The following is a 24,585-nucleotide window of genomic DNA, read 5'->3' on the forward strand; positions in this document are numbered from 1 at the left end:
CCATGACTTATATAAAGTATGAGCACTTGTTTTCAGAAACCTCTATCCCTGTATCTATTATAGAATTGATGTGGATTCATTACTCAGACAGAGAAAAGAGTTGGTGTTGTTGGTATCCAGATAACAGACCATCTGTCCACTACAAACTTAGAAAGAGTTAAAGTTTGAGCTGCTGAATGAAAATATAATGAATGGTACAGATGACGTGTTTCAGGGTGGGCGGGGCGGGGATTAAACGTGCCCACATTTAATCTTGGCGTAGACACCAGTAGGTTACATAAATCCACTTAGAGCCCAGATTACTGTTGCTAGTGTGGGGGAAATCCGATCACAATGGATATCTGAGTCACAGACAGTGGTCTTAGAGGAAGATGTTCTGTGTTCTGTGTAAAACCAGAACGCCTCGTGTAGATGCTGCATGTGTGAGTGTGTGGATGTCTCGCAGTATTCATGTTTCAAAAACCAGAGGAGGGGCCAGAGGAATGGCATGGGGTGGCAGAGCCCCCCCTGGGATCTGATTGGCCCTGGTTGGTGCCCCCCTGCTGGAGTCAGAAGGTGATGATTACTGGCTGAGAACATTCTTGTTGGAAAGTCAATCAAACGACCTCAAAGACATGACAAATGACCAAACACACACTGGACTACCACAGAGGACCGATAACAACTATGACAGGATGCAAAATGACCACAAAGAGATGCAAAACAACTACAAAGATACACATAATAACTTTAAAAAGATGCAAATTGACTACAAAGAGATGCAAAATGAATGCAAAGATGCAAAACAACTACAAAGAAATGCATAATGACTATAAAAAGATCCAAAAATGACTATAAAAAGATGCAAAACAACTATAATGGGACAACAATTGACCACAAAGAGATGAAAAATGACCAAAGGAGATGGAGAACTGCCACCAAAAGATGCAAAGTAAATACAAAGAGATGCGGCCTCGTGGTTTTTGGACTGTCATGCTCATGTGTCGACCAACTGCGACACCTGACAGTATGTTGACAGACAGACAGACGGACAGACCACCTCTGTGGTAGTTCCTGCCACAGTAGGTCCAGGACGGCATTTTGCCATGATGACACACACAAAACGAGGAACCAGGTCTTCAGATGTGAGTCTGAACACTGCTGTTTGAACATTGTTCCTGTCCAGAACCACAGCAGGAGTCAGCTCTAAAAAAAAAACTGAAAAATGAAAGAGGATTTCAGTCTTTTAAGTCTCTTCTCTTGTCCAGAAAATACTGTTTCTGTAAATCACAAACACCCACAAAACTCATCCTGTGTTTCTTTTTTTTTTTCCCCTGCAGAAAAAAGGCAAGATGCACTACCAGATAGCTGTGATCATAAACTTCCTGGGTCACTGCATCTCCATGGTGGCTCTGCTCATAGCCTTCTTCTTATTCTTGTGTTTGAGGTAAGTGTTGGTCCCACTGCCGCCAGTCCACTGATAATCCCGAAGACATCCTTGATGTGACAGAAACGTCAGTATTCTCATGATCCCTCGTTCAAAGCGCCTCTCGTTCTTATTCAAAAACCATTTGGTCATGGGATGAAACCTTCCCTATCTCAATCCCGCAGATGTAAAAGGGTTTAGACGGCGGCAAAAACTAGGGCACGTTTCCCCCACAAATGGGAATAATAGACCCATCTCGGAAAGCGGCGGAAACCTAAACAGTCTTGCGGAGGCCTGCTGGGATGACTGGTGGAGCTGGAATGGGTTTCTCTGACAAACCGGAGTAAACCGCGCGTTAACGAGAGAAAGGTCTTAGCACCCTCAACAGCCGGGGCCGTTATCGATCCCAGAGACACCCCCGGGGAGTGAGAAAAGCGTGAAAGGCCACAGAGAGACATAATAAATAGAAGCTGTACAGGACAGCGTTTATGCACAACCCGTGTTTGTGGGCCACAAGCGGCTCGGACAGGGAGGCAGGCAGGGAGGACAAGTGTCGGCCAGCAGCTAAAAATGGCATCAGGGTAGTGAAGGAGTTTGGCATTTATTACTCAGCTTCTCCTCTTTGTAATGAGATTGAGAACCATTTAAGGGAAGGCTGCTGCTGCTGCTGCTGCAGCTGCCGGTGTGATGGAGAGAAAGGCTGACACTCCTGTTCAGCGTCGTGGAACTGGAAAGGAAAAAGAGACAAAGGGATCACAGAGGAGAGGAGGGAGAGCGGGACTTTGAAAAGTTCAGTCACAGAAGAGCATCTTTATCTCCGATGATCTGGCATATTCCTGAGTGAAATCCCACTGTAACTTCCACTATCAGGGTTTTCTATCCTCCACACAGAAGCACAGGTGTCCTCTGGGTAATTTAACAATATCACAGGTTCATGTTGTGGAAATCAGCTTTGAATATTTTACTTTGTGTTTGGTGAAATTGATTTATATGGAAATGAACAACATTTATATATTTATATTTCATTCACACATCAGTGTGCATGGTACCATGCAAGGCTCTCGGCCAATCATTAATTGCTCAAGGACTCTGTGACACGTGGGCAGGAGGAGTCAGGGATCAAACGGCCAACCCTGAACTTAGAGAGTCAGTTGTTTTGTACAAAATCAAGAAGCTAAAACTGAACGAAACAATTGGAACCAGTAAAGTGATGCATCGTTTCCTTTTGTCAGCTGTTTTCTGACACACAACCTGGTTCATTACCTGGTGCACACCTTCATTTGTTTTGTTTTTTACGGTTGCGATGCACGTTGTAAAAAACTGTTTTAATGTAACAGTGAGTGACACCTGAGGGGCAACAATAATCCCCAGTGGTAAACAACTCTGTGCTCTCACCTGGTTGTCGCTCACACTGCGTCAGGACATTGGCAATAAAAACTTTCTCCTGTAGGGGGCGCCCTTTAAATTTCCTGAATTCCACTGGGCTGCACCGCTAGGTCCAACCCTGTCTCCTAGAAATTACATTTCTATACGCTAAACCGCAACAGCAAAGAGGAAAATTACGTTTCTATAAATGTAATGAGGAAGTGTCCGTAAATACGCTAATACTGAACGCAGCAGTAACAGACGACAAACTTCTTCCTGCTAAAATGTCCAATCTTGCAGAACAACGTCCATGTGCAGTCGTGGAGGAATTCTTCGCTCTTTAGGTCTCAACTCTCAGGCTTACAAGAAATATAAGTAGGGTGGCTGTGACAACACTAACACAGTCACGCTATCCCATTCCCCAATGGCAGTTACCACAACAGCCAAGGTCGTAATGATGTCATGGACCGAGACTCCAGTCCAGTGAGGATCCAGGTACAGGATCAAGGACAGACTGTTCCCTTGAGATACAAATATATTATATATACACACAAAGGTGACTCGGGTGAATGTAAAGAATTGTTTAGGACCCAATGAGACCAAGCAGAATCTTCACACATGGTGAAAGGAGTTTAAATGCTGCTCATCTCTCTTCTCCTGGATGCATCGACCGCCTCTGCTTAATCCATCTGGGTCTCCCAAAACGTCGTGTTTCAGTGCACAAGATTTCCATCACTGTAGTGACTCCAGCCTCACTAAACTGGTGTATGGTTCTGTTCAGACCCTCGCAGCTCTCGGTTCAGGTTTAGCAAAAGAACCCGGTCTGGTTTAATACAGAAAAAGTTCATGTGACTTAAGACGCAACGTCTTTATTTACATTCAACCAAAACCAGCATCTTCTCTAACCTTAGAGCTAAAGCTGAAGAGCTTTTCTAAACCTCAGCCTGGACTCTGGGTGTGAACCTGGTCTCTGGTGCGACAGTTCTGCACTTTCCATCCACCTCAACCCCGTCCAATGACCAATGCCAAACCTGTTCATCCAGTCAGCAGTTACATTTTCTACAAAACATATTTTCTGTTGTATTTTAGTTCTATAGAAACATCATTTCTTGGAGGAAGGGTTGCTAGGGTCCATTCACACACAAATAGCAGACAGTGGACATACTGTATGTGAAACAGTAACACTGAATATGCATGAAAACAAATGGAGCCTTATCTGAAAGCTCGAGTTATCTGTTCTCTTTGCAGCTCCATCTGCTGTCGGGGTAAAACCTTGAGAGGAATTTGATCAAACTGGTGATTTAGCAAACACGAGGGGAAGTAAAGTAATTTTCCAGCTGTAGACGAGTGTTCACCTTCACCCACCCCTCCTTCACCCGTGCTGCTCGGTCAGGAAGAGGAAGAAATTAATAAATGAGGTCGCAGCCGCGCTCTCTGGGAAATGCAAACATGGGATTTTTGCCAACGGATATCCAAACACACACCTCTGACCTGTGATACCATCCAACTGCTACCTGGACACACGACGTGATGGGAGGGGCACGGTGCCTCTGAGTGAGACAAATATTTCACAGGGAGACAAGAAAGTGGATTCTTACGCCTTTATGCCTCTATTGTTTTCAGGTTGTCCGTCCGTCCGTCCCGTTCTTGTGGACATGATGTCTCAGTAACGCCTTGACATAACTTTGGCACAAACATTCACTTGGACTCGAGGATGAACTGATTAGATTTTGGTGGTCAAAGGTCAAAGGTCAAGGTCACAGTGAACTCACAAAACATGGTTATGGCCTTGTGAATGCAATACCTCCGTAACGCCTTGAAGGAACTTCTGCAAATTTGGTAAAAACATTCACCTGGGCTGGAAGACAAACTGATTAGATTTTGGAGGCTAAAGGTCAAAGGTCAAGGTCAGTGTGACCTCACAAAACACTTTTAAGCCATTACTCTAGACTTCACACAGCAATTGAATGAAAAATGTCACACAAAGGATTAATATTCTATATGACTCCGTATAAACAGGGATGTAATGAAACTAGTCCGAGTGGCGGAGGGATACAACCACAGGCAGATAATTCTAGTTATATATTATTTCTCAAAAATGCTTTTTTTCCTCTGACATATATGAAATAAAAAGTAACATAGCATTGAAAAAAGGTTGATTTTTAATGTCTGTTTGCTGCTTTTCATTTCAAAATGAAGTAAATTTACACTTTGACGCATATGTGAAATATAAAATGAAAGACAACAACATTATATAGCATAAATAGACAAAATGATATACGAAATAACTATATATAACTGTAAAATAAAGCAGATTAAGGTATGTTACTATTTACTTATTACTCCCTTAACAATAACCAGCACAGTGAATGCAGCAGGGAACTTCACTGTGGTTTCCACAAAGACCTGTCTGCAGCGGCGCTCTGATTTCCTCTTAATTACCACACATCAGGACACACAGTGCTGGACCCACCGGCAGGATGCCAAGGGAAGTGAGGTCACGCAGCGTAATGAATGCAACTGTTTGCAAAAAAAAAGAAAGAAAAGCCTCGTCTCCTCTCTGCTTCTGGCTCTGCAGCCTCTGTGACACTAATGAAAGCTCCACTAACATTGTGACAGAGTGTGGAGGAAATTAGCAGCTTGTTTGTGGGACAACAGGATTTATAAACCATACGTTTGTATGTTTTTGTCGCCTTGAGGCAGCGTCTTTTTTTTTCACATCTGTGTAATATTATAATTATTCCAAACTCTTTTTTTTAGCAGCGTTTCTATGCAGCTGTTGTTGTGTTAATGAGGCTGCTATTTTCTGCTTGATAAAAATGTAAAAGAGACACAATAATATAAGAAAATAATAATTTGGAAAATTTTTACTCATGCACGTTTGCTCAGTCAGCACAAAGCCAGTGCTAGTGACTCCCATTAAGAATTGATGCACGACTAAAAAATAAATCACGGCACTGATAACGCCGTCAGCTGGTGACAACAAACGAGGCTGTCACCGCGGCGGCCAAGGTTCGCCATGTCCGTTCAGTCGTGTGCTTCTATTTCTGAGCGCTCGCTTCGAGGCAGTTGGGATTTTAATTGTATCCTGAGGTCGATTTATTTACAGCATTAAAAAAAAAAAAAGGACATGACACAAACAAGAGAGCAAACTGTGGGAATGAAATGTTACTTCATATTATATTAGGAGGTGAGGACAGTGGGGAGTGATGGGAAATGTAACTTTGAGGCTGCAGCTCTTCATTATTCACCTTCATCGTCTTTATTTTCAGATTTTCCCACATTACTGTAAGGTTGAGCTCATAGTGCAGAAACGGTGAGTTTAATGTCTTTGTTTAAAACACAGCAGAACACTCAAACGCAGCAGGAGCAGATATATAATTCACTTCTTCCCAGCAGTTTGCTCATGGGTTTGCTTTTACATCATCTTTTCTTTTTCTTTTTTTTTCATCTTTCCTCTCAGTGTGAAATCATCTTCTTTCCCCAGAGAACAGCAGGAGAGATATTGAAAAGGATTTACCCCCCCTCTCCTCTCTTCTTCTTCCTCTTCTTCTTCTTCTTCTTCTTCTTCTTCTTCTTCTTCTTCTTCTTCTTCTTCTTTTCACAGGAGCATCCGCTGCCTGAGAAACATCATCCACTGGAACCTCATCACCGCCTTCATCCTGAGGAACGCCACCTGGTTCATCGTCCAGTTGACCATGAGCCCCGAGGTGCACGAGAGCAACGTGGTGGGTGTCGCGTTTATGCGATTTATCTTCAGCAAAGATGAAGATGATGATGTTCTGTATCTCTCCTTCTGTCGAGTCAAGTGTAGAGCGCCCGGTCACAGCGGTGGAGCAGCAACATGGGAGCAGTACATGGCCTGCAATCACGGAAAGAAAAACTACAACTAACGATTATTTCCATTACGAAATAATCTCCTGATCGCTTTCTGAATCAATCGATTAGTTTTTCTTAAATATAAAAATCAGAAAATGCGGGAAAATATTCACCACAGTTTCCCAGAGTCGAAGTTGACGTCTTCAAATGTCTGGTTCATCAACATATCAAAATATGACATTTCCAACAACATAAAACTTAGCAAAGCAGCAAATCCTCACAGTGAAGAAGGTGTTTGATCAACTAATCGATTCATTGATCGGTGGTTTCAGCTCCAATCTCCAATCTTATCCATCTTGAAAATATCAGGTATCAAGTCAAGCAGGTAGTTATCACTCTTTAATGAAATCATTTTTTTTATTTTTTTATGTGACTCACCATCTGCTCTCTTCTCAACCAGGAAACAGATTTCTAAGGTTTTGTTTTATAAAGCTGAAAAACTACCTCGGTGTCGTTAGTGTTTCTTCTTTGGTGGTAGAAAATGTGATGAGCAACATATTTCAGAGAAAGTTTTGAGAGTCAGGTGCTGCATTCATCAGCAACAGACGGGTGTCAGATTAAAGCAGGGAAGTGTAAGAGTGTATTTCAGTGAGATGTTGGTTTGACATGAGCAACAAGAACAGTTTCAGATTCTCTGGAAGGATGTTCCCTTGTATGTCCTCATATCTCTTAACTCATTTAGTGAGGTTTTTCCTGTAGTGGAAGAAGAATTCAGATCCTTTACTGAAGTGAAAGTATCAATACATCAACATAAATGTTCTCCATTACAAGAAAAAATCCTGCATTTAATTCCCACTCTTATATGACCGTATTACTGGGTTTATATTGATGCGTTAAAGTTTAAGTATCATTGTGTTGTCGTGTCTGGTAAATTTTTTGGATATTTTCTCTCATCTTCGTATTTTTGAAAGAATTTAGGAGAATAAAAGGCATACAACAAACAAAAACTTAACTTTTCTGCCTGAAATAAATAGATAAAGAGAAGCAGGAACAGTGTGCAGTGAAAAGGCATAAAAACAGTAAATAAACGGATAAAAAGGAGAAACATGACAAGGAACCTCAAGTTAACACTAATTAAGGGGTTGGAAACAACTGGTTTCATCTTGAACGATGTATTTTATAACCTCATCATTTCTTTTGTTTAGTTTTTAATGTAAAATCTTTATTTGTATATTGATGAATATTTACTACAGCTGCCAGATAAATGTAGAGGAGTAGAAGAAGTCTGTGTAGCTGGAAATCTAACCTCAAAGAACTTTTTCTGAGTAAACCTGATAAACATACCCAGATAATGTAACACAAAGCATTTGTAGCATGGTTTGAAAAAATGATGTTTAAAAAATGTTGTGTGTTATTGACGAGAAACTGAACAGAGATTTATTTTGTAGGTGTGGTGTCGCCTCGTCACCGCCTCCTTCAACTATTTCCACTCCACCAACTTCTTCTGGATGTTTGGCGAGGGCTGCTATCTCCACACCGCCATCGTCCTCACCTACTCCACCGACAAGCTGCGCAAGTGGATGTTCATCTGCATCGGCTGGTGTACGTACACTCACTGTTTCTCCTGCACAGTTCACTTCTCGACAGCTGGGTAATAACTGAAAAGAAATCATTGGCCTCCGGCCTTTATGCTAAGCTAAGCTAACTGCCTCCTGGCGCTAGCCCGGTAGTTACAACACAGACATGAAAATGTTATCCCGCTTCCTTATGAGGAACCATTTATAAAGGGTTTATATGCCGTAATTAATGGCTTTATTAATGGCTGTTTAATAATTTACTGATGCTTAATAAATCAGTTATAAACCATTAATGCTGTTGATAGACAGGCTACATGTTGATGGTAAGAGCAGTACTGTTTGAATAAAGACTCTTGCATCAGTGTGTCCTGTTTAAATCTAATGTTAACCTGGCTGTATGTTTATATTCAGTAATAATACAGTTATAAATGCCATTAATAAGCACTTTCTAATATGTCATCAGGTTTTCAGTTATCAGTATCCATATCACATGAATAAAGAGCAGTTATTAATATTAATAAATCATGGGTTTTACTCTCCATCATGTCTGCAGCTGTCAATGTTAATAAATGGTCCAGATCCCTGCAGCCCTCTCAAGGCTGGCTTACCACTTGGATAAAGTGGAAAACTGCCCAGGAGCCCCAGACCACTAGGGGCCCCAGAAGCCTATTCTGGTGGTTACGGTCCTGTAGATTTAATTGTATGATTGTGGTTTAGTGATTCAGCTCTTGACGAGGGGGTGCTATTAATCTCGGATGGTTTGTTGACAATGTGGTGTAGTGTTTTCCGTATGTGCCTGTCTGAGCTGCAGACCAGGCTGTTATAGATGAGGTGTGTTTTGCTGCTCTCTCTGTCTCTCTCTCTCTCTCTCTCTCTCTCTCTCTCTCTGGAGGAGAGTTTGTTTCACTTTGAATTTTTGGAGCTGTCTGAGGAGAAACGGTCTCTGCTGGCCTTTTTGTTGGTGATGTGGTCAGTGTTGATGTTCCGGGTGAGTGTTTTGCTGGTCTGGGTGCCAAGGAATTTAAATAAGTCAGAGATGGTTACGGGTTCCTCCTGCGATGTCTGTGGGGGGATTTGAGGGAGCCTGAGATGAGTAATGCGTTCTGGTGTTTTAGAAGTGTTGAGCAGGAGGTTGTTGTCATAGCACCGGGTGACAGCTGTGCTAATTATGGTTGTGTCACCTGCATAGCTAGGGTGAGAGGACACATCCCCCAACTCCCAACCCCCCACACCCCACCCCACACACACACACACACACACACACACACACACACAGAAACACAGCTGAGGGTCAGAGGGTTAGGGTTTGGCTGTTCATCTTTAATTCTCTGTTGTCTTCACAGGAAGCTGAACCCCCAGTAGCATATGAAGGAGTCAGTGTGTGTGTCGGGTCACTCTAGGTGTTGTAGAGTGTGTGTGTGTGTGTGTGTGTGTGTGTGTGTGTGTGTGTGTGTGTGTGTGTGTGTGTGTGTGTGTGTGTGTGTGTGCGTCCTGCATTTCCTGTTGTTTGTAAGCAAACAGGTACTTACCATCATAAGGGTGGTGTAGGATTTCAGGTAGCAGAGGATGATGCATTCAAACCCAAAAATATTGAGTTTATTGTCATGGAGAAATTAAAAAAAAAATAGCAAATATTCGCATTTGAGAAGCTGGTACCAGTTTCTTTTTGGTATTTTTCCAAAAAATGAATTAAACAATTAGAAGTTAATCTGACCATGAGCCCTTTTCCAGAACATCAGTAGTCAAACAGTCCATTGGAGACGTCTCGCTAATGAAGTAAAGACCTAGAAAGCTGATCAAAGTGTTGCGCTGATTGAGGATTATCCACAATGATTTATTAACCTATAACAAAGCCATTAATTACAGCTTATAAATGGTTTATAAACTGCACCTCGGCAGGAAGTGGTGCCCCCTGTTTCTTATCAAACTCGTTTCATCTGAACAGAACAAACTGAAGGTCAGATACAATTTTAGCCGACAATGGGAGCGTAGGACTTGATGTAGATTCCAGGATTTCGCGTGGCAGCTGGGAAACGTATTGGTGTGGAGTTCACTAACACCCGGTTTCACACTGTCAAACTGAACTATGTGCTGTTGAGATTAGGTGTATTGTGCCAGCTGGATTACATTTCCCCCGGGGCAGTGTGAAGCCTCTGTGTGAAGAGGAGATGGCAGCACACTTCAGGATGGTTGTGAAAAAATAAATACAATCACATTTTATTTGCTTCGCTTCGCTTCGACTCTGCGGCTCTGAGAGATGAAATATCATTAAGGCAGTGAGGAGGCGCAGAAAAAAGTCTTGAAAACAACAAGGAAAATGACATTTTTCACATAATCTCTGGCTGCGAGTAGATTTCCTGAGGTTTAACAAGGCGCTGATGACGGTGCGTCACTAATGAAGTGGAAAGTTTCCAGAGACCTGCATGTGTGTGTGTGTGTGTTGGCGCGACTGGCGAGGTCCTCACGCTCCCATTGGTGTCACTTAGATGCGAGTAAGTCACTAAATCAGAAAATCGCTTTGCATTATCATCAAGCAGAGTCCGGCTTTTCATTCATTCACAAAGAAATACTCAGACGGTGACAAGTCCTTGCTTACGCCTGTGGATCACAGCACATGAGCAACAATTGTTTCTGACAGAGCTTGGCAGGCTGCTGGTGCTACGCCAGACAACGATTTCATATTGCAGCGTGAAATCTCTGGAGTGATATTTTGTGATTTGAATAGCAGAGAAAGATGAAAGAAGAATCTGTCACTTTGTGTTTTTATTTTTTCACAGGTATTCCATTCCCTATAATTGTGGCATGGGCCATTGGGAAGCTCTACTACGACAATGAGAAGTAAGACTCTTCTTAGATATAGGTTTCTTCACCTCGGTAATTAAAGCACAAGGGCAAAGTCAAACTGCATTGCATTAAGGAGATGAATGTCTAATAATAACCTGCTGTAATTACATTTGCATTGTACCACATCCTTGAATACACATTACCTCTGCGACAGTTTCCACTCTTGACTTGATTGATATAAGTGGTCTCTCGCTCTCTCTTTCTCTCTTGTGCCTGTTGGGTGAAAATTGATTCGGCGTTTTAAAAAATGTGCACTGGAAAAAAAAATCTCCCTTTTTATCAAATCAATTTGTTTGTAATTTAAGTCATTAATGGATGCAGCTGGTGGTGTCTCTCTAATTGTCAGAAAATCCAATAGAAAAAACAATAAAACCAACAGTGAATTGATCCAACCAACAAGGATTGTTTGTCCAAAGGCTGATGTATATTATCCCTCTGTACAACAGAGCTCCACTGTTTCCAAAAACTATTAAAACACATCAATCAGCCACACTATAGCACTGGTGACATGTTCTCTCATTACAATGAGCACACACTGTAGTTTATTTTGACTCAGTCTAATACACACTGCTGTAAGGCCCCAAGAAAAGCAGCTAAAAATATAGCAAGCCAAACAAATGTATGCAAACTTAAAAGAGTATTAAGAGTATTTTCTTTTTACCACAGTGGGTCAATTCAGCAAGCTGCAATGACCCAGTAGCAACATTCAAGGACCGGGTTACGCTTGAAAAGAACTAGTTCAAGTGTTTTTACTTGATCTAAGGAAGGTGGAAGAGCTGAGTGTCATAGAGACGGTGATATTGTTGACATATTGGAAAATTTTTAGATTGTTTTAGAAAATTTCATAGAGTTGCACTCAGTTATTTATACAAAAAAATGACAGAAAAAGTTGTGGAATAAATGAAAAAAAAAACACTCCTTTTTTGGCCTCATGTGGGGGTTTTCCAAAGCTCTGCGACCATCTGACAAGCATTTCTGGTTAGCTGTACTGGTGCCTTAAGCCCAGGGTTCCCTCTCTTTTAGCTCTGTGTTTGGTCTCCACCAGCTCCTGGGGAAATATCTGCCTCTTTAGCTGCTAAATGCGCCACTATGTTCACCAGCTGCTCTCTGAGTGTCTGCTGTTTGCTGCTGAAAAGGAAGTGGGCAGGGATTTTTTAGAGCTGAATCAAAACAATTATCTGAAAGACTCTGTAGAGTTGAGGGGGAACTGCATAATGATACAAGCCTCATCTTTCACTTTACATGTCACGATTTTAGTCCTTATGAACATACATATGTTCATGAATCGCCTATGAACCCTATGAATCATTATAAAGGTAGATGTACATGTGTAGTGTGATTATAGATCATGTCTAGGTTCTATATTAATACTGTGAAAGTATCAAAACGCTCAGTCCACAGAGAAATGCACACAGCCTGTATTCACAAACTGAGTCTTAAAACCAGCCGTGAGGACATATGGAACTTTGTGATGTCACAACAAAGCAGTCACCACTCTCAGCCACGCCCCAAGCCCCACCCACCTGGACCCACCATCCAACCATGCAGGATTTAGTTTCTAATCTGAGCCTCCTCTCTTCTGATTGGCTCACCGACCTGTTGTTAATAGAGCTCCAGAGAGAAGCCTGAGAGAGGAGAAGTAAAACTACATAATGATGGTTTTTTGGTTCTTAAAACCACAAATAGATCTTCTTATGGATCGACACTTCAAATTAAACACAGGAGAAGAGGAAAATATAGACATTTAAATAAACCTAATCTGTATGGATGGTTTCTGTGCACTATACTGTAGTTGTTTGTACAGAAAGAGCAGGAATTTTTGGCAGTGTAACTATTAAACCGCAGCTGAAAATGACTTGTTTTTTTAAATATTTAAATCTGCTGTACAGTTTTATAGACAGGGTAGAAAAGTCAGAAAGTTTTGAGAGACAGGTTTTGGTCTTTTTGTGTGATTTGCTGACAATTTGAAGAATATAAAACACCATGCGTCTCCTTTCAAGTCTTACTTACTTAAAAAGTGAATAAATCTACCACTGCACTGCTCTAATAAGCCAACTGTACTATTCTTATATTATTTTATTATTATTAGTGGCTGTTCCTAAAAACATCTCCCGACTTGGTCATTTGAAAAATATGCACAATAGCAGCACTGTCAGTGTGATTTTATGTTTCCTATTCAAATTTCAATTTGAGCTTAATATTTCAACAAGCACAATCTGAAATCCAGCTTCATTTGTTTATTGCAGAAATTTAACTTCTTCTTGTTTCCAGAAAGAGAGGCTCTTTTCTAGAAAATCACTTGAACTGGTCTCATTACACTGACAGATATGTTCACATTTTAAGAAAATAAGGTGTTTAGGACAGACACTTAATGATAAAGCGACTTCTGGACAGTGTGGTGTCTTTAAAGGGTTAAACGTTGCTGTGGAAGAGTTTCTCACCTCTGGCCAAAATGATCCTGAAACGCTCTATAATTTAGATTTTGGGTAAATCACTGACTGGAAGACGTGTGCTGACATCCCCGAGCAACAAATTAGGAACTGAATGCCAACACATCATGAAGTTGGAGGGAATTTCTTCGTGAAAAATGATGAGTGACAGCATAAACACATTTGCCTGTTAGAACTAAACATGACTGATGGCTCTTGTTGATGTTTCAGGTGCTGGTTTGGGAAGCGAGCCGGCGTATACACAGACTACATCTACCAAGGTCCCATGATTCTTGTGTTAGTGGTAAGAGTCTTTTTTTTTTTTTTTTCCCCTTCTTTTCAGCAGTGTTGAGCACAGAAGCTGCTCACACAATTAGTCTTCATTATGTCTTTAAAACGGCTGGCAGGCGTGAAGTGTTGGAAACCTCGACACATTCTTCATGTAAGCAGTGGCAGATGTGAGGATCTAACAATTCAGCTACCGAGTGTAACTTTAAAATCCCCGCAGCTTGGCAACCTGAAAGAAATACAAGGATCGTTTTAGATTCTGAGCTGAAAAACGAGAGCAAAAAAAAAAAAAAATCCAAGGATGTGTTCGTTCTTGTTTGTACCTGATCAGGAATGATCTCTAACACTGGGTCATTTCCATACCCTGAGGGGATCATTTTTCATGCCTCTGCATCATCGTAAATTTGTGTGTTGTCACTATCACACTGAAAAGCTCAGGAGCTTTCCTTTAAATTACAGCTAAGTCAAACTGGACATCAGCCATCTGCAGGACCTCTCCTTCAGCATTCAGACCACAGCTGTGTTATCCTGACTCCTCCTCGCCCTGCTAACAATCTTTTCGATGCTCGACACTCAGCCCTTCTAGCAGGACTCCTGCAGATTTTGCAATTTGCCCTGGGGGGGGGGGGGACTCAGCCCGGCTCCTTGTACAAGCTTTCGTAATCTCTCTACAGTCGCTCCCTCCTGGCTGCTCACTGCTCTTCAGTCCTTACCTACATGCATGCCCTCAAGCTCTGACCACTGCCTCTGTTAGAAGTCGATTTGGCTCTTCCCTCTGCTCGTCTTCCACTGCCTCCTCCCCCAGCTGGGTCCCCAGTGGTAGAATGACCTTCCCATCCTCATCAGAAACAGCACATTCCCTCATCTTTCTACCCTCAGTTGAAAAAGTCATCTCTTCAAGGGGCACTTTGTGTTTCTGTCGCTCCCGCCGCACTCTCCCCCCACAGCACACATCTGCCTCCTTTAATATCTCCCTGATACTTTGGCTGAAAATTCTCCGGTCTTGCTTTACAATAGCGTGTCCTCTCAGGCTTTTATCTCTTTGCTCAGCACTTGATCCTGCAGGATCATCGGCGGGTCACCGGCATATTTGTGGTATCTCCTGTCAGGGGTGCTGTGGTTGCAAACTCTCAGTGCCTTTTAATATCAACTATGAAGTGATGCACTGCGCTGACGAATAAATACAGGATGTTATTAAAAATGTTATCATAAGCACTAATGCATGGGGTTAGTGAGGACCAGCAGGATGGATGGTTCTTGAAAGTTTGCCATACATCTGTTCAGGCCAAGGTCAGGTCATCTGGCCCTGGAAAGTATTCCTCCTGCTATTTCTGTTCCCATGCTGCAGCATTCACACCTATTGCATGAGCTGTGGAGTTTGTCATTTATCATATTGTGGAAAAATAATCTCAAGTAGCACTTCAGATAGTCAAAACAATTAGAATCATTACAGGATAATACAGGCATTGTTTTATAGTTTTCTGATAGTCAACAAAACCCCCCCCCTCCCCCACCAGAATCATCCATCCATCTATTAGCCAGATATAGCTCCGTCCTTAGAGCTCGATTGTCGTCCAAAAACTATTAACACAGCGTGACCTGTTCCGTCATTACACACACACTGTAGTTTACTCAGAGTCAAACACACACACACACACACACACACATACACACACAAACATAAAGTGTAGTCAAGGTTGTGGTTGTCTGCCAGAGGCTTAAAATGGACTTTTGTCCCGTTTTAAGTCACATTTTTCAACTATATATTTTTAAATTAAATTAAATTTAAAAAGTTAAAAAAAACCACCTGATCCACTGACACTGAAGGAATCCAAACCAGGAAAAGCTGACGGCCATGGTAGTGCAGACAACAACTCCCATGATCCCACGCTACTTCATGATGTCACCTAACACCGTCTTTTGTTATTGTTTTGATTGAGAGACCCCTCGAGGCAGAAGTTATAGACTATGTGTTTAAGTAAAAGTACCTCATCACAGTAGTTTCCACCACTGACAGAGCATCAAATGTGTATTAATCCGCAGCTGAAAATAGTCCTCAACAAACGCACATTTGCCTGTTTGAGTAACATTAGCTAAAAACTAAATTGTCCAGCTGTTTTAGGTTTTATTACCATATATTTCTATTATATGTTTGTCAGCTCCACTGAGAAGGTAGAGAGGTCAGAAAGTTTGTTAAGTTGGTACGATTACTTTACTTTATTAATCCCAATGGGGAATTGCATTGTCAAGTCAGACTGAAGTGGCGACGCAAGAGACAAATACAGTAAAAGTCACAACTAATAATCAATCAATTAGAATAATATCAAGTCTGAGATTGGAAACTGAACTAAAAACGAGGGCTGCATTTTAAATGGAACAAATATTTAATGCACACTCTGCAGTGAGAGTGCTACAGTGAAACGCCGCACATTAATGCAATTAGGTAACGTGTTCTGTACTAACAGGGTTGACTTTGCATTGATTAAAATAGAATTAACTGTGCATTAAATATGCATATTACAGAGATGCATGTTATATATAGATATGTAATAACACTTTATGTGATTTCATATAGTTTTACAGAGATAAAAAATTGGATGTTATTTCTTCTTTATAGACATATGCTTATCTACAGGGTCTGTGCATGTGCAGACAGTATTGAACAAACAGATTAATTATATAATAAATATAATAAAGTGAGCAGTCTGCAACACTTAAATGAGAAACCACATCATTGTTGGTTTTGTTTTATTGTGTTTACAATGACAGAAATATAGAGTAAGTGCAGCCTGAAGCACAACTGAGACAATCAATGTTAACAAGTTGAATATCTGATAGATTTTCTCATGAACTTTTCTAATGACTGTAAATAATTTTATAGGGTCTGACTGTGAGGTTATGAGAGAACAAAAGCTACATGATTCATGAAAGTAATGCTTGGAAAATGTGAAATATCCCAATTAGGAAACCTAGCTTCAGTGCATTGTTAGCCATTAGCATGTAGCATTGCTGGCTAGAGCCCTTGATCTTAAAAAAGTGTGCACTCTTACTCTTACATATCTGCCTTATATCTCTAATTCATACATGCTAATGTTAGCAGCTTCTGTGTGTTATGTTGTTTCATTTGCAGGCAAATGTAACCTCTGGCTCAACATATTCCTGGGACCTCGGCCCGAGTTTGGCCCATATGCTTCCACATCTGGGCTAACTCTGGCTATTATCCTCCAGTGGTGGTCGGCAGCCAGGAAGATTTACTGTGTGTTGGCACCAGAATTGGTCCAGAAGTGGAAGCATCTGACAGTCAATGCTGTATGTGGGCCAGATGTGGGCCGAGAAACTGGGCTTATATTGAGCCAGAAGAAACACAATATGTGACCCAATTATTTACCAGAATAGTCTTTCTACCTCGGTGTGTTACTTTTTCAGTAATAATGTTGCTAACAGCATATGTTAACATTATGTTATCATGCTAAAATAACCTGTGAAGGGAGGGTTGCTTGTGCTTGGTTACCATTATGCTACTAGCTGCCTTTTCTCTGGAACTCCATGTGTTAACCAGTTAGAGAAGAAGAAGAAGTCTATCAACATGTGTCATGTGGGTAAAAGCTGTGGAAATACAAAGAGTGCCACAAATTTTCCTTGGTTCCCACTAATTGCTTTATTTCTACTGAAAATCCATAAGCCATCATGGAGTTGTGGCAATAAATTTTCTGCCCCTTGTAAATGAGAAACGCATCTATAGATGGAGTTTATTGATGTTTGAGACTCGTAGGTTTTGCATATTTTGATGCCTCTGCTTTGTTTTTTCTTTCCCTCTTATAGTTTCTTATATGCATCCTCATTATTTTTAATTCCCTGATATATTTTTATATTGATTTATCCTCACTTCACATTGGGAACTCCTACACACCTGCAGGCAAACAAGACATATAGTCTCACATTTCTGTTTTTTAATTTTCCGGCAGATCAATTTCATTTTCCTCTTCAACATCGTGAGGATCCTGATGACCAAACTTCGAGCCTCCACCACGTCGGAGACGATCCAGTACAGGTAGGTTTAATGTAACCGGCTTATAGTCAGGAGATGAAACTTTTCCAGATACTCCAGTGTGTACACACCTTTAATAACATATTTCATACTTGATTGGTGGAACATGGTGAGGGCTTTTCCTTACAGTCCTGACTAAATCACAGCAGTGCCTGTAGGTGTTCGTCTTCCTGTCATGGCTGTCTGATCACTGCTCCTCTCTTGTGTAGGAAAGCAGTGAAGGCTACACTGGTCCTCCTCCCTCTCCTTGGAATCACCTATATGCTGTTCTTCGTCAACCCGGGGGAAGATGAGATCTCTCAAATCGTCTTCATATACTTCAACTCATTTTTGGAATCCTTCCAGGTACAATTTATCTCCCAAAACCAGAGATAAACAGAATATTATGCTGAAGTATAATGTGTCTGTGTGTGGGTGTGAGACTCTGAGTGGACATCAAAATAAGTGTGCTCCTCTCCGGAGATGATTGAATGAGGGTAACGTGTGTGATAAGCTGCTGTGTGTGCGATTAAACCAGGATCAGAGCGTTGATGTTTTGAATGCCCTCCTTTCTGATCATGTTTTGTTCCTCTCTTTATCTCCCTCCTCCTCTCACACAGGGCTTCTTTGTGTCAGTATTTTACTGCTTCCTAAACAGTGAGGTAAGCAGATTCACATCCACGTATTGATCCAACATTTTATCCTCTCTCTGCTTCAGACTCTTATTTATACCTCCCCTCCTCGGGCGTCTCTACTCTCCCTTTTGGTGGCTGTGTGTGTGTGTGTGTGTGTGTGTGTGTGTGTGTGTGTGTGTGTGTGTGTGTTATTGCAGGAAGCTGAGTGATAAACCTCGGAGCACTTATATTTAGGGCACAATTAAGACTTGTCATGTACCGACATAAGTGACATCACGGTTGACGCTTTATGACAGTGTCAGCCCTAATTTGGTTTCATGGAGAAATCAGGGGTGAAACCCACTAAGAATAGCACAGAGACATGAATATGCATACGAGCAGAAACACTACTTCATCTTTAATGTGTGAGATTATTATTATTAAAATTAGTAGTTGTAGTAGTTAGTGTTATTAATGCGTGTAGGAGCGGTCTTCTTCTGTTTTGGGAGATGAGCGTTTTAATTTATTAAAAAGAGAAGATCTGGAAATAAAAGACAAACATGCATATATATATATATATATATATATATTTACATTCAGCAACAAATGTATAAAGTTTCCTGCACAAATTAGACACAATGACATTACAAATTACATCCTCCGTCTTCCCAAACCCCTCACCCTGACTTGTTCTCTTCCTTAGCCGCCTAACAGTGCATTCAGAAAGTATTCAGACCCCTTCACTTCATTTTTGGGTTGTCCATCCGTCCCATTCTTGTGGATGTGATATCCCACTAACGCCTTGGCGGAACGTCTTCAAATTTGACACAAATGTCCATTTAGAATCAAGCATGAACTGTCTATAAGGATTAAATGTAGTGATGACATTTTATTTCCAAAAGGTCAAAGGTCAATTTAACTGCGACATCATAATGTTCTGCAAAATCACTTCTGGTCATTAGTCAGTGCTATAACTCAGGAAGGAGAGACTGTGACCATATTTCCTGAAACTTGTCTGATTGGTGGAGGGATATCTCCGTTACACCTTGACGGAACCTCTTTGCAGAAACATTCACTTGGACTCGAATAAGGAACTAATCAGATTTTGGAGGTCAAAGGTCACTGGTCAAAGCTGAAGCTCGCAGTGACCTCACAAAATGCAGTTTTTACCTTGTGAACGCAATATCTTTGTAACGCCTTGAGGGAATTTCTTCAAATTTGGTAAAACATTCGCTTGGACTCAAGGACGAACTGATTAGACTTTGGTGCTTAAAGGTCAAAGGTCAAGGTCACATAATGGTCACAAACAGGGATGTAACCTAAAAACTAGTCTGAATAGACGAGGGATACAACCACGAAGAGGTGATTCTAGATTGCTGATTGTATTTAGGCTTCAAACATCATAAAGTGGTGTTCATTAGTGAAGATTATCCTGCTGAACAAAACATGTCAGTATCATTAACTGTTGTTTGTCAGAGAGTTTATTTTCTGTAATAACCCAAAAGACAATGGAAATATCCCATTTGCTGTTTGTCGAGGGAACCCGGGTGATGCTAACATCCAACATGCTCTCTGTTCAGCTGATTGGACATGATGTGCAAAGGCAAACCTGTCTATACACTTCATATCAGAGCAAAAACCAAGCTCTACCTGCAGAGCTCAGAGACAGGACTGTGTCAAGGCTCAGATCTGGGGAAAGCTACAAAAAAAAAAAAAATGCTGCATTGAAGGTTCCCAAGAGCACAGTGGCCACAGCTGGCCACCCGGCTAAACTGAGCAGTCAGGGGAGGGGGGCCTTGGTAAGAGAAGTGACCAAGAACCTGATGGACACTCTGGAAGAGCTCCAGAATCCACTTCACTAACAAAAAAAAATAGAATCACTACCTCGTGGTTGTATCCCTCCGCCACTCAGACTAGTTTCGGGTTACATCCCTGTTTATCTAGAGTCATATCAAATATGAACCATTTGTGTGAAATTTTGTAATAATTGCTGTGTGGAGTCTTGAGTAGCGGCTAGAAATTATTTTCTGAGGTCACTGTGACCTTTGACCATTAAAGTCTTATCAGTTTGTGAAGTGAAGTTAACATTTATGCAAAATGTGAAGGGATTCCCTTGAGGAGTTTTCCAGATATTGTGTTCACAAGGCTGAAACTGTATTTTGTGAGGTCACCACGCCCTTGACCTTTGAACTTTGACCTTTAGCCACCAAATTTTAATCTATCCAATCAAAAAAACACGGCTCTGGCTCTAACTGTCGTCGGCACGGAGAAATAAAAAAAAACATCTCTCATGTGAAAAATCAGAACTGTTCGATGTGTTGACCTCATCCCTCAGAGCAGGAGGCTGATTGAGAAAAAAGATTTTTAGGACTTAATCTCAGAGTGGACACCTTTTAAAGCGTTTAGTAAATGGACCACCCCATCATGTTCTCCGAAGTTTGGATCAATACCATTTTGGCTTTAACCACAACCTGTGAGATACGTGCTGATGTCTCTGAATGCATCCTAATGGAGCCACCTGAGCCTCAAACAAGGAATAAATATAATGATATTATCACTTGACCTTTTCAGCCTTAATCAAGACGACCTGCTGGTTCGTCAGCTGAATCATAATCTGATAGTCAGCACTGCCCCGCTCCATCCAGCTGCACAGCCTCAACATCACATCACAGAGGAATCATTACATTACAAGTGATTCCTGGAGAAGCATGTGGACGTAACAGCAGCTGACTGTTGCCCTTTGGTCACCATCACACACCGTGTTCTCCGGCTGGATGATGAATGAATATCTCATCATGAAGCGTGTTGCAGCTCCGACGAGAGGCTTAACCGCCGCGTGGCGCTCACAGAGGATATTGATTCAGTGTTTTGTTACAGACCGAGAGAAGCAGAAAGAAGCAGGGGGAAGGAAATGGGACAGATGAACGGAGGATATCCTCGGTCACATTCAAGAGAAAAGGAAAACATTTAGCAGTGAAACATGCAGAGGATTAAACTGTGTGCCAGACACATGGGCCAAACACAATGCTGGTTTACACGCTGATGAACTGAGCTGTGAAATATTATTATAGTGTTAAAATGAGGTTTCAGTGTTTTTATGTGGATCAGCGCTTTAGATTAAAGCTCCTCCCTTTGAAACTATCTTGTGATTACTGAGAGAAGCAGGGGAGGGGGAGGGGGTGTACAGAAGTGGGACACTTGGGACGATTGATTTTGAGATGAGGATAGAGAGTGGAGGAACCCGTTTTAATCATCATTAAAATGATTTATGTTGTTTTGTTAATGTAGATTCTGTTTATGAAATACATTGAATAAATGAATTGGAGCCGTAAATTCAGCTTTACATTGTAGAGGCCGATTTATACGGAAGATCCTTTATACCAGAAAAATAAAAAAACAAGCCCATGAAAAGTTGAGGTTAAAAGGAATCATAAAACTTAAAATCCTCGTGGTAATTCAAATTATGAGATAATAACAGTTATGATGTATTCAGTCAAAAGTTTAAGATGAGACTGTTTTTTTACTTTTTATGTCTAAGTTGTATTATGAGACACTAAAGCCGCATTTCCACCGCAGGAACTTTCCTCAGGAACAAAGACCTTTTTGAGGAACTATGCGCGTTTCGACCAGCAGGAACCAGGGTCTAAATTTATTTAGGGTAATTGATCGACCCTCAAAAAAAGTCGGGGGGGTAGTACTTTCCAAAGGTTTAGGGACTTTGGGGGGTGTGGTCTGCAGTGCTGAACATTTCTGATTGGTCGAGTCCTCGCTGCATCTTATTTCATCCGCCATGTTTAAATGCCCGCAGCGAGCAAGCTGTGGTGGAAACACAGACAACAATGGGCCACAGGAACCTTTTAGTTCCTGAAGAAAAGTGCCTGTACTTTTAGGTGGAAATGTGTCTTAAGTCATACTTAGGTGTTTATAAGCCAGAATTGTGTGGTAGTTCATAATTCTGACTTTTTATTTTATAAATCTGACTTCATATCTTATAATTTTGACTTAATATCTCAAAATGATTAATTTTATGATTTATTATGTCATAAAATTGACTTATCTCATAATTGACTGACTTAATTAATGTCTTAAACTTTTGACTTAGTATCTCATACTTCTTTGTAAATTTAATCTTTTAACTTTTATAAGTGTAACATTTTGACTTATGGCATTGTTTTAACTTGTTAACTTGTTGAAATAGGTCATAAAAATTGGTTTAATAGTTAATAATTTTGCCCCAGAAAGTCATAAATTTGACTTAATATTTCATAATTTTGACTTTCCATGAGTACTTTTTATTTTTGTCATTCCTGAATTATTTAAAAATGAAAAAAATGATTAAAAAAAAGGCAGAAATGGACTTGCATTGTTTCAAATATGAAATACTAAACAAATTAATGCTATAAAAATTGTATGCAGTCTGTTTTACAATGACAACATATTCTTTTTGCTTTCTGTCTGTCTGTTTTAGAAAATCTCGTGTTGTTCCCTGAATCTCAGTGCACAAAACCACTTGTTCTGTATATTATATTTCTATTTAATATTTTGCATTTATGGTGAACTTAATATTAGTTCTATTTTAATGTTGGCTTTTAGCATCCGTATACATTACCTGTTGAAATACTGTATACACAATGTTATTGATTACTCAAAACATGCAGAAACAATATGAGGTGGTAACTCAGGAAACAGTGTCAGTGTAAACTAATTCAATCACAGACTGACTGACGATTCTTTGTCTTAACTCCTCTGGTCGTTGTGGACAGGTGCGCTCGGCCGTGAGGAAGCGGTTCCACCGATGGCAGGAGCAGCACTCGATCCGAGCCAGGATGACCCAGGCCATGTCCATCCCTACGTCACCTTCACGGGTCAGCTTCCACAGCATCAAGCAGTCCACGTCGCTATGAGAGCGGAAACCAGCTTTTCGTCCTCCACGCGTGCTTTTGGGAGAGAAACCTCCAGCTGTCATCGTCGTCATCATTTCCTGCCACACCACTGGAGTGCACGAAAACACTTTCTGAGCCAGAGAGAGGGGACACTGCATCAGTCTCTGAAACCTCAGGAGGGACGTTGTGCTTTAGACTTTCAGGAGAAAACGAATGGGGACGGGGGGTAAGGACACTGCAGACTTTATGAAACTGAAAAATGAGGTTAGTGGATCAAAAGATGCACGTGACCAAGCTGAGTTTGGAGTTTGGATGTGAATGTACAGCACTCCATGTTCTTTCATGTCTGCCTGCCATATAAATCTATTGTATTCCTGCTTGCACACTTTGATTTCTGCTATCAGTGAGGACTTGGATCTCGTGCCACTGGACTGCACTGAACTGGATTCCACCTCAGCGGACACTGGACTCAAACGCTAGAGGGGCTGTGACTAAGTTATTAAAATGGGAAATTTCAGACTTTATTTTCATTTTTTATTTTTATTTTGCTGTCATAAACAATTGTCTGATCAAAGTGTTTGTGTTAATTTAGTGTTGTGTTACTTTCCTTTGTTTGTCAGCCGCTCTGCTTTTCATCTACTTTCCAGAAGGGTTCAACACATTCCATAATTTCTACCTGAAGAGTTTTGTTCTAAAATAATAACATGAATCCATCAAGCCAAGCACATAATGTTATAATTAGTGGTTTGTTTTCTTTCTGAGGATTCGCTCGTATTTCAGTGTCTCAGAGAGAAAGCAAAAAAAAACGACATTTTCCCAACAAATCGTTATTTTCTGTGGATGCACTAACTCATGTTTCTCACAGGTTGCCTAATTTTGGGAATTATTTAATCAAAAGTATCAAAAAAAATACTCCACACTGTCTAATTTACAATAGTAAATTTATTTGCAACGTTTTGGTGCCAGACCTTCATCAAACTAATGGTTCGTGACGATGAGAAACCATGTTAATTATTAATTTTATAGTAATTTATCCCTTTAATGTAAGAATTCAAAGGTACATTTATTGTTTATTATTGTTACTATGCAGTGTTTATAATTTTGTAGCACTATTTATGATATTAGAAACTGCTATATAGTTTTGGTTTTTTTTTAAGTTATTTTTTTATGCTTTTTTGCCTTTATTAAAGTTACAGTGAGAGAGACAGGAAAATTGGGGAGAGAGAGAGAGAGAGAGAGAGAGAGGTGCAAAAAAGTGATAATTCAAACGTAATTTGAGATAATGTGATTGGTTTGCGGGCTTACAGCCACTGCTATTTAAGATGCTTCTCATT

General features: G+C 40.7%; 1 protein-coding gene across 2 annotated transcripts in view; it reads left to right on the plus strand.

Annotated features, from left to right (window-relative positions):
• LOC111220049 (corticotropin-releasing factor receptor 1-like) overlaps nt 1-23,272 on the plus strand; it is a 64,643-nt gene extending 41,371 nt beyond the window's left edge. The window contains exons 6-14 of one of the 2 annotated variants that reach the window (XM_022742992.1): nt 1,327-1,426; nt 6,378-6,498; nt 8,038-8,191; nt 10,944-11,004; nt 13,671-13,743; nt 17,693-17,778; nt 17,985-18,120; nt 18,375-18,416; nt 23,132-23,272. In XM_022742992.1, coding sequence (XP_022598713.1) covers nt 1,327-1,426; nt 6,378-6,498; nt 8,038-8,191; nt 10,944-11,004; nt 13,671-13,743; nt 17,693-17,778; nt 17,985-18,120; nt 18,375-18,416; nt 23,132-23,272 — 914 coding nt within the window. Of the gene's footprint in view, nt 1-1,319; nt 1,427-6,377; nt 6,499-8,037; nt 8,192-10,943; nt 11,005-13,670; nt 13,744-17,692; nt 17,779-17,984; nt 18,121-18,374; nt 18,417-23,131 lie in introns of both variants that reach the window. The other variant, XM_022742991.1, reaches the window with a different exon arrangement.
• Nucleotides 23,273-24,585: the final 1,313 nt, after the last annotated feature.

Source organism: Seriola dumerili, unplaced genomic scaffold (genome assembly GCF_002260705.1).
Source record: "Seriola dumerili isolate Sdu_G_001 unplaced genomic scaffold, Sdu_1.0 BDQW01000068.1, whole genome shotgun sequence".
NCBI lineage: Eukaryota > Metazoa > Chordata > Actinopteri > Carangiformes > Carangidae > Seriola > Seriola dumerili.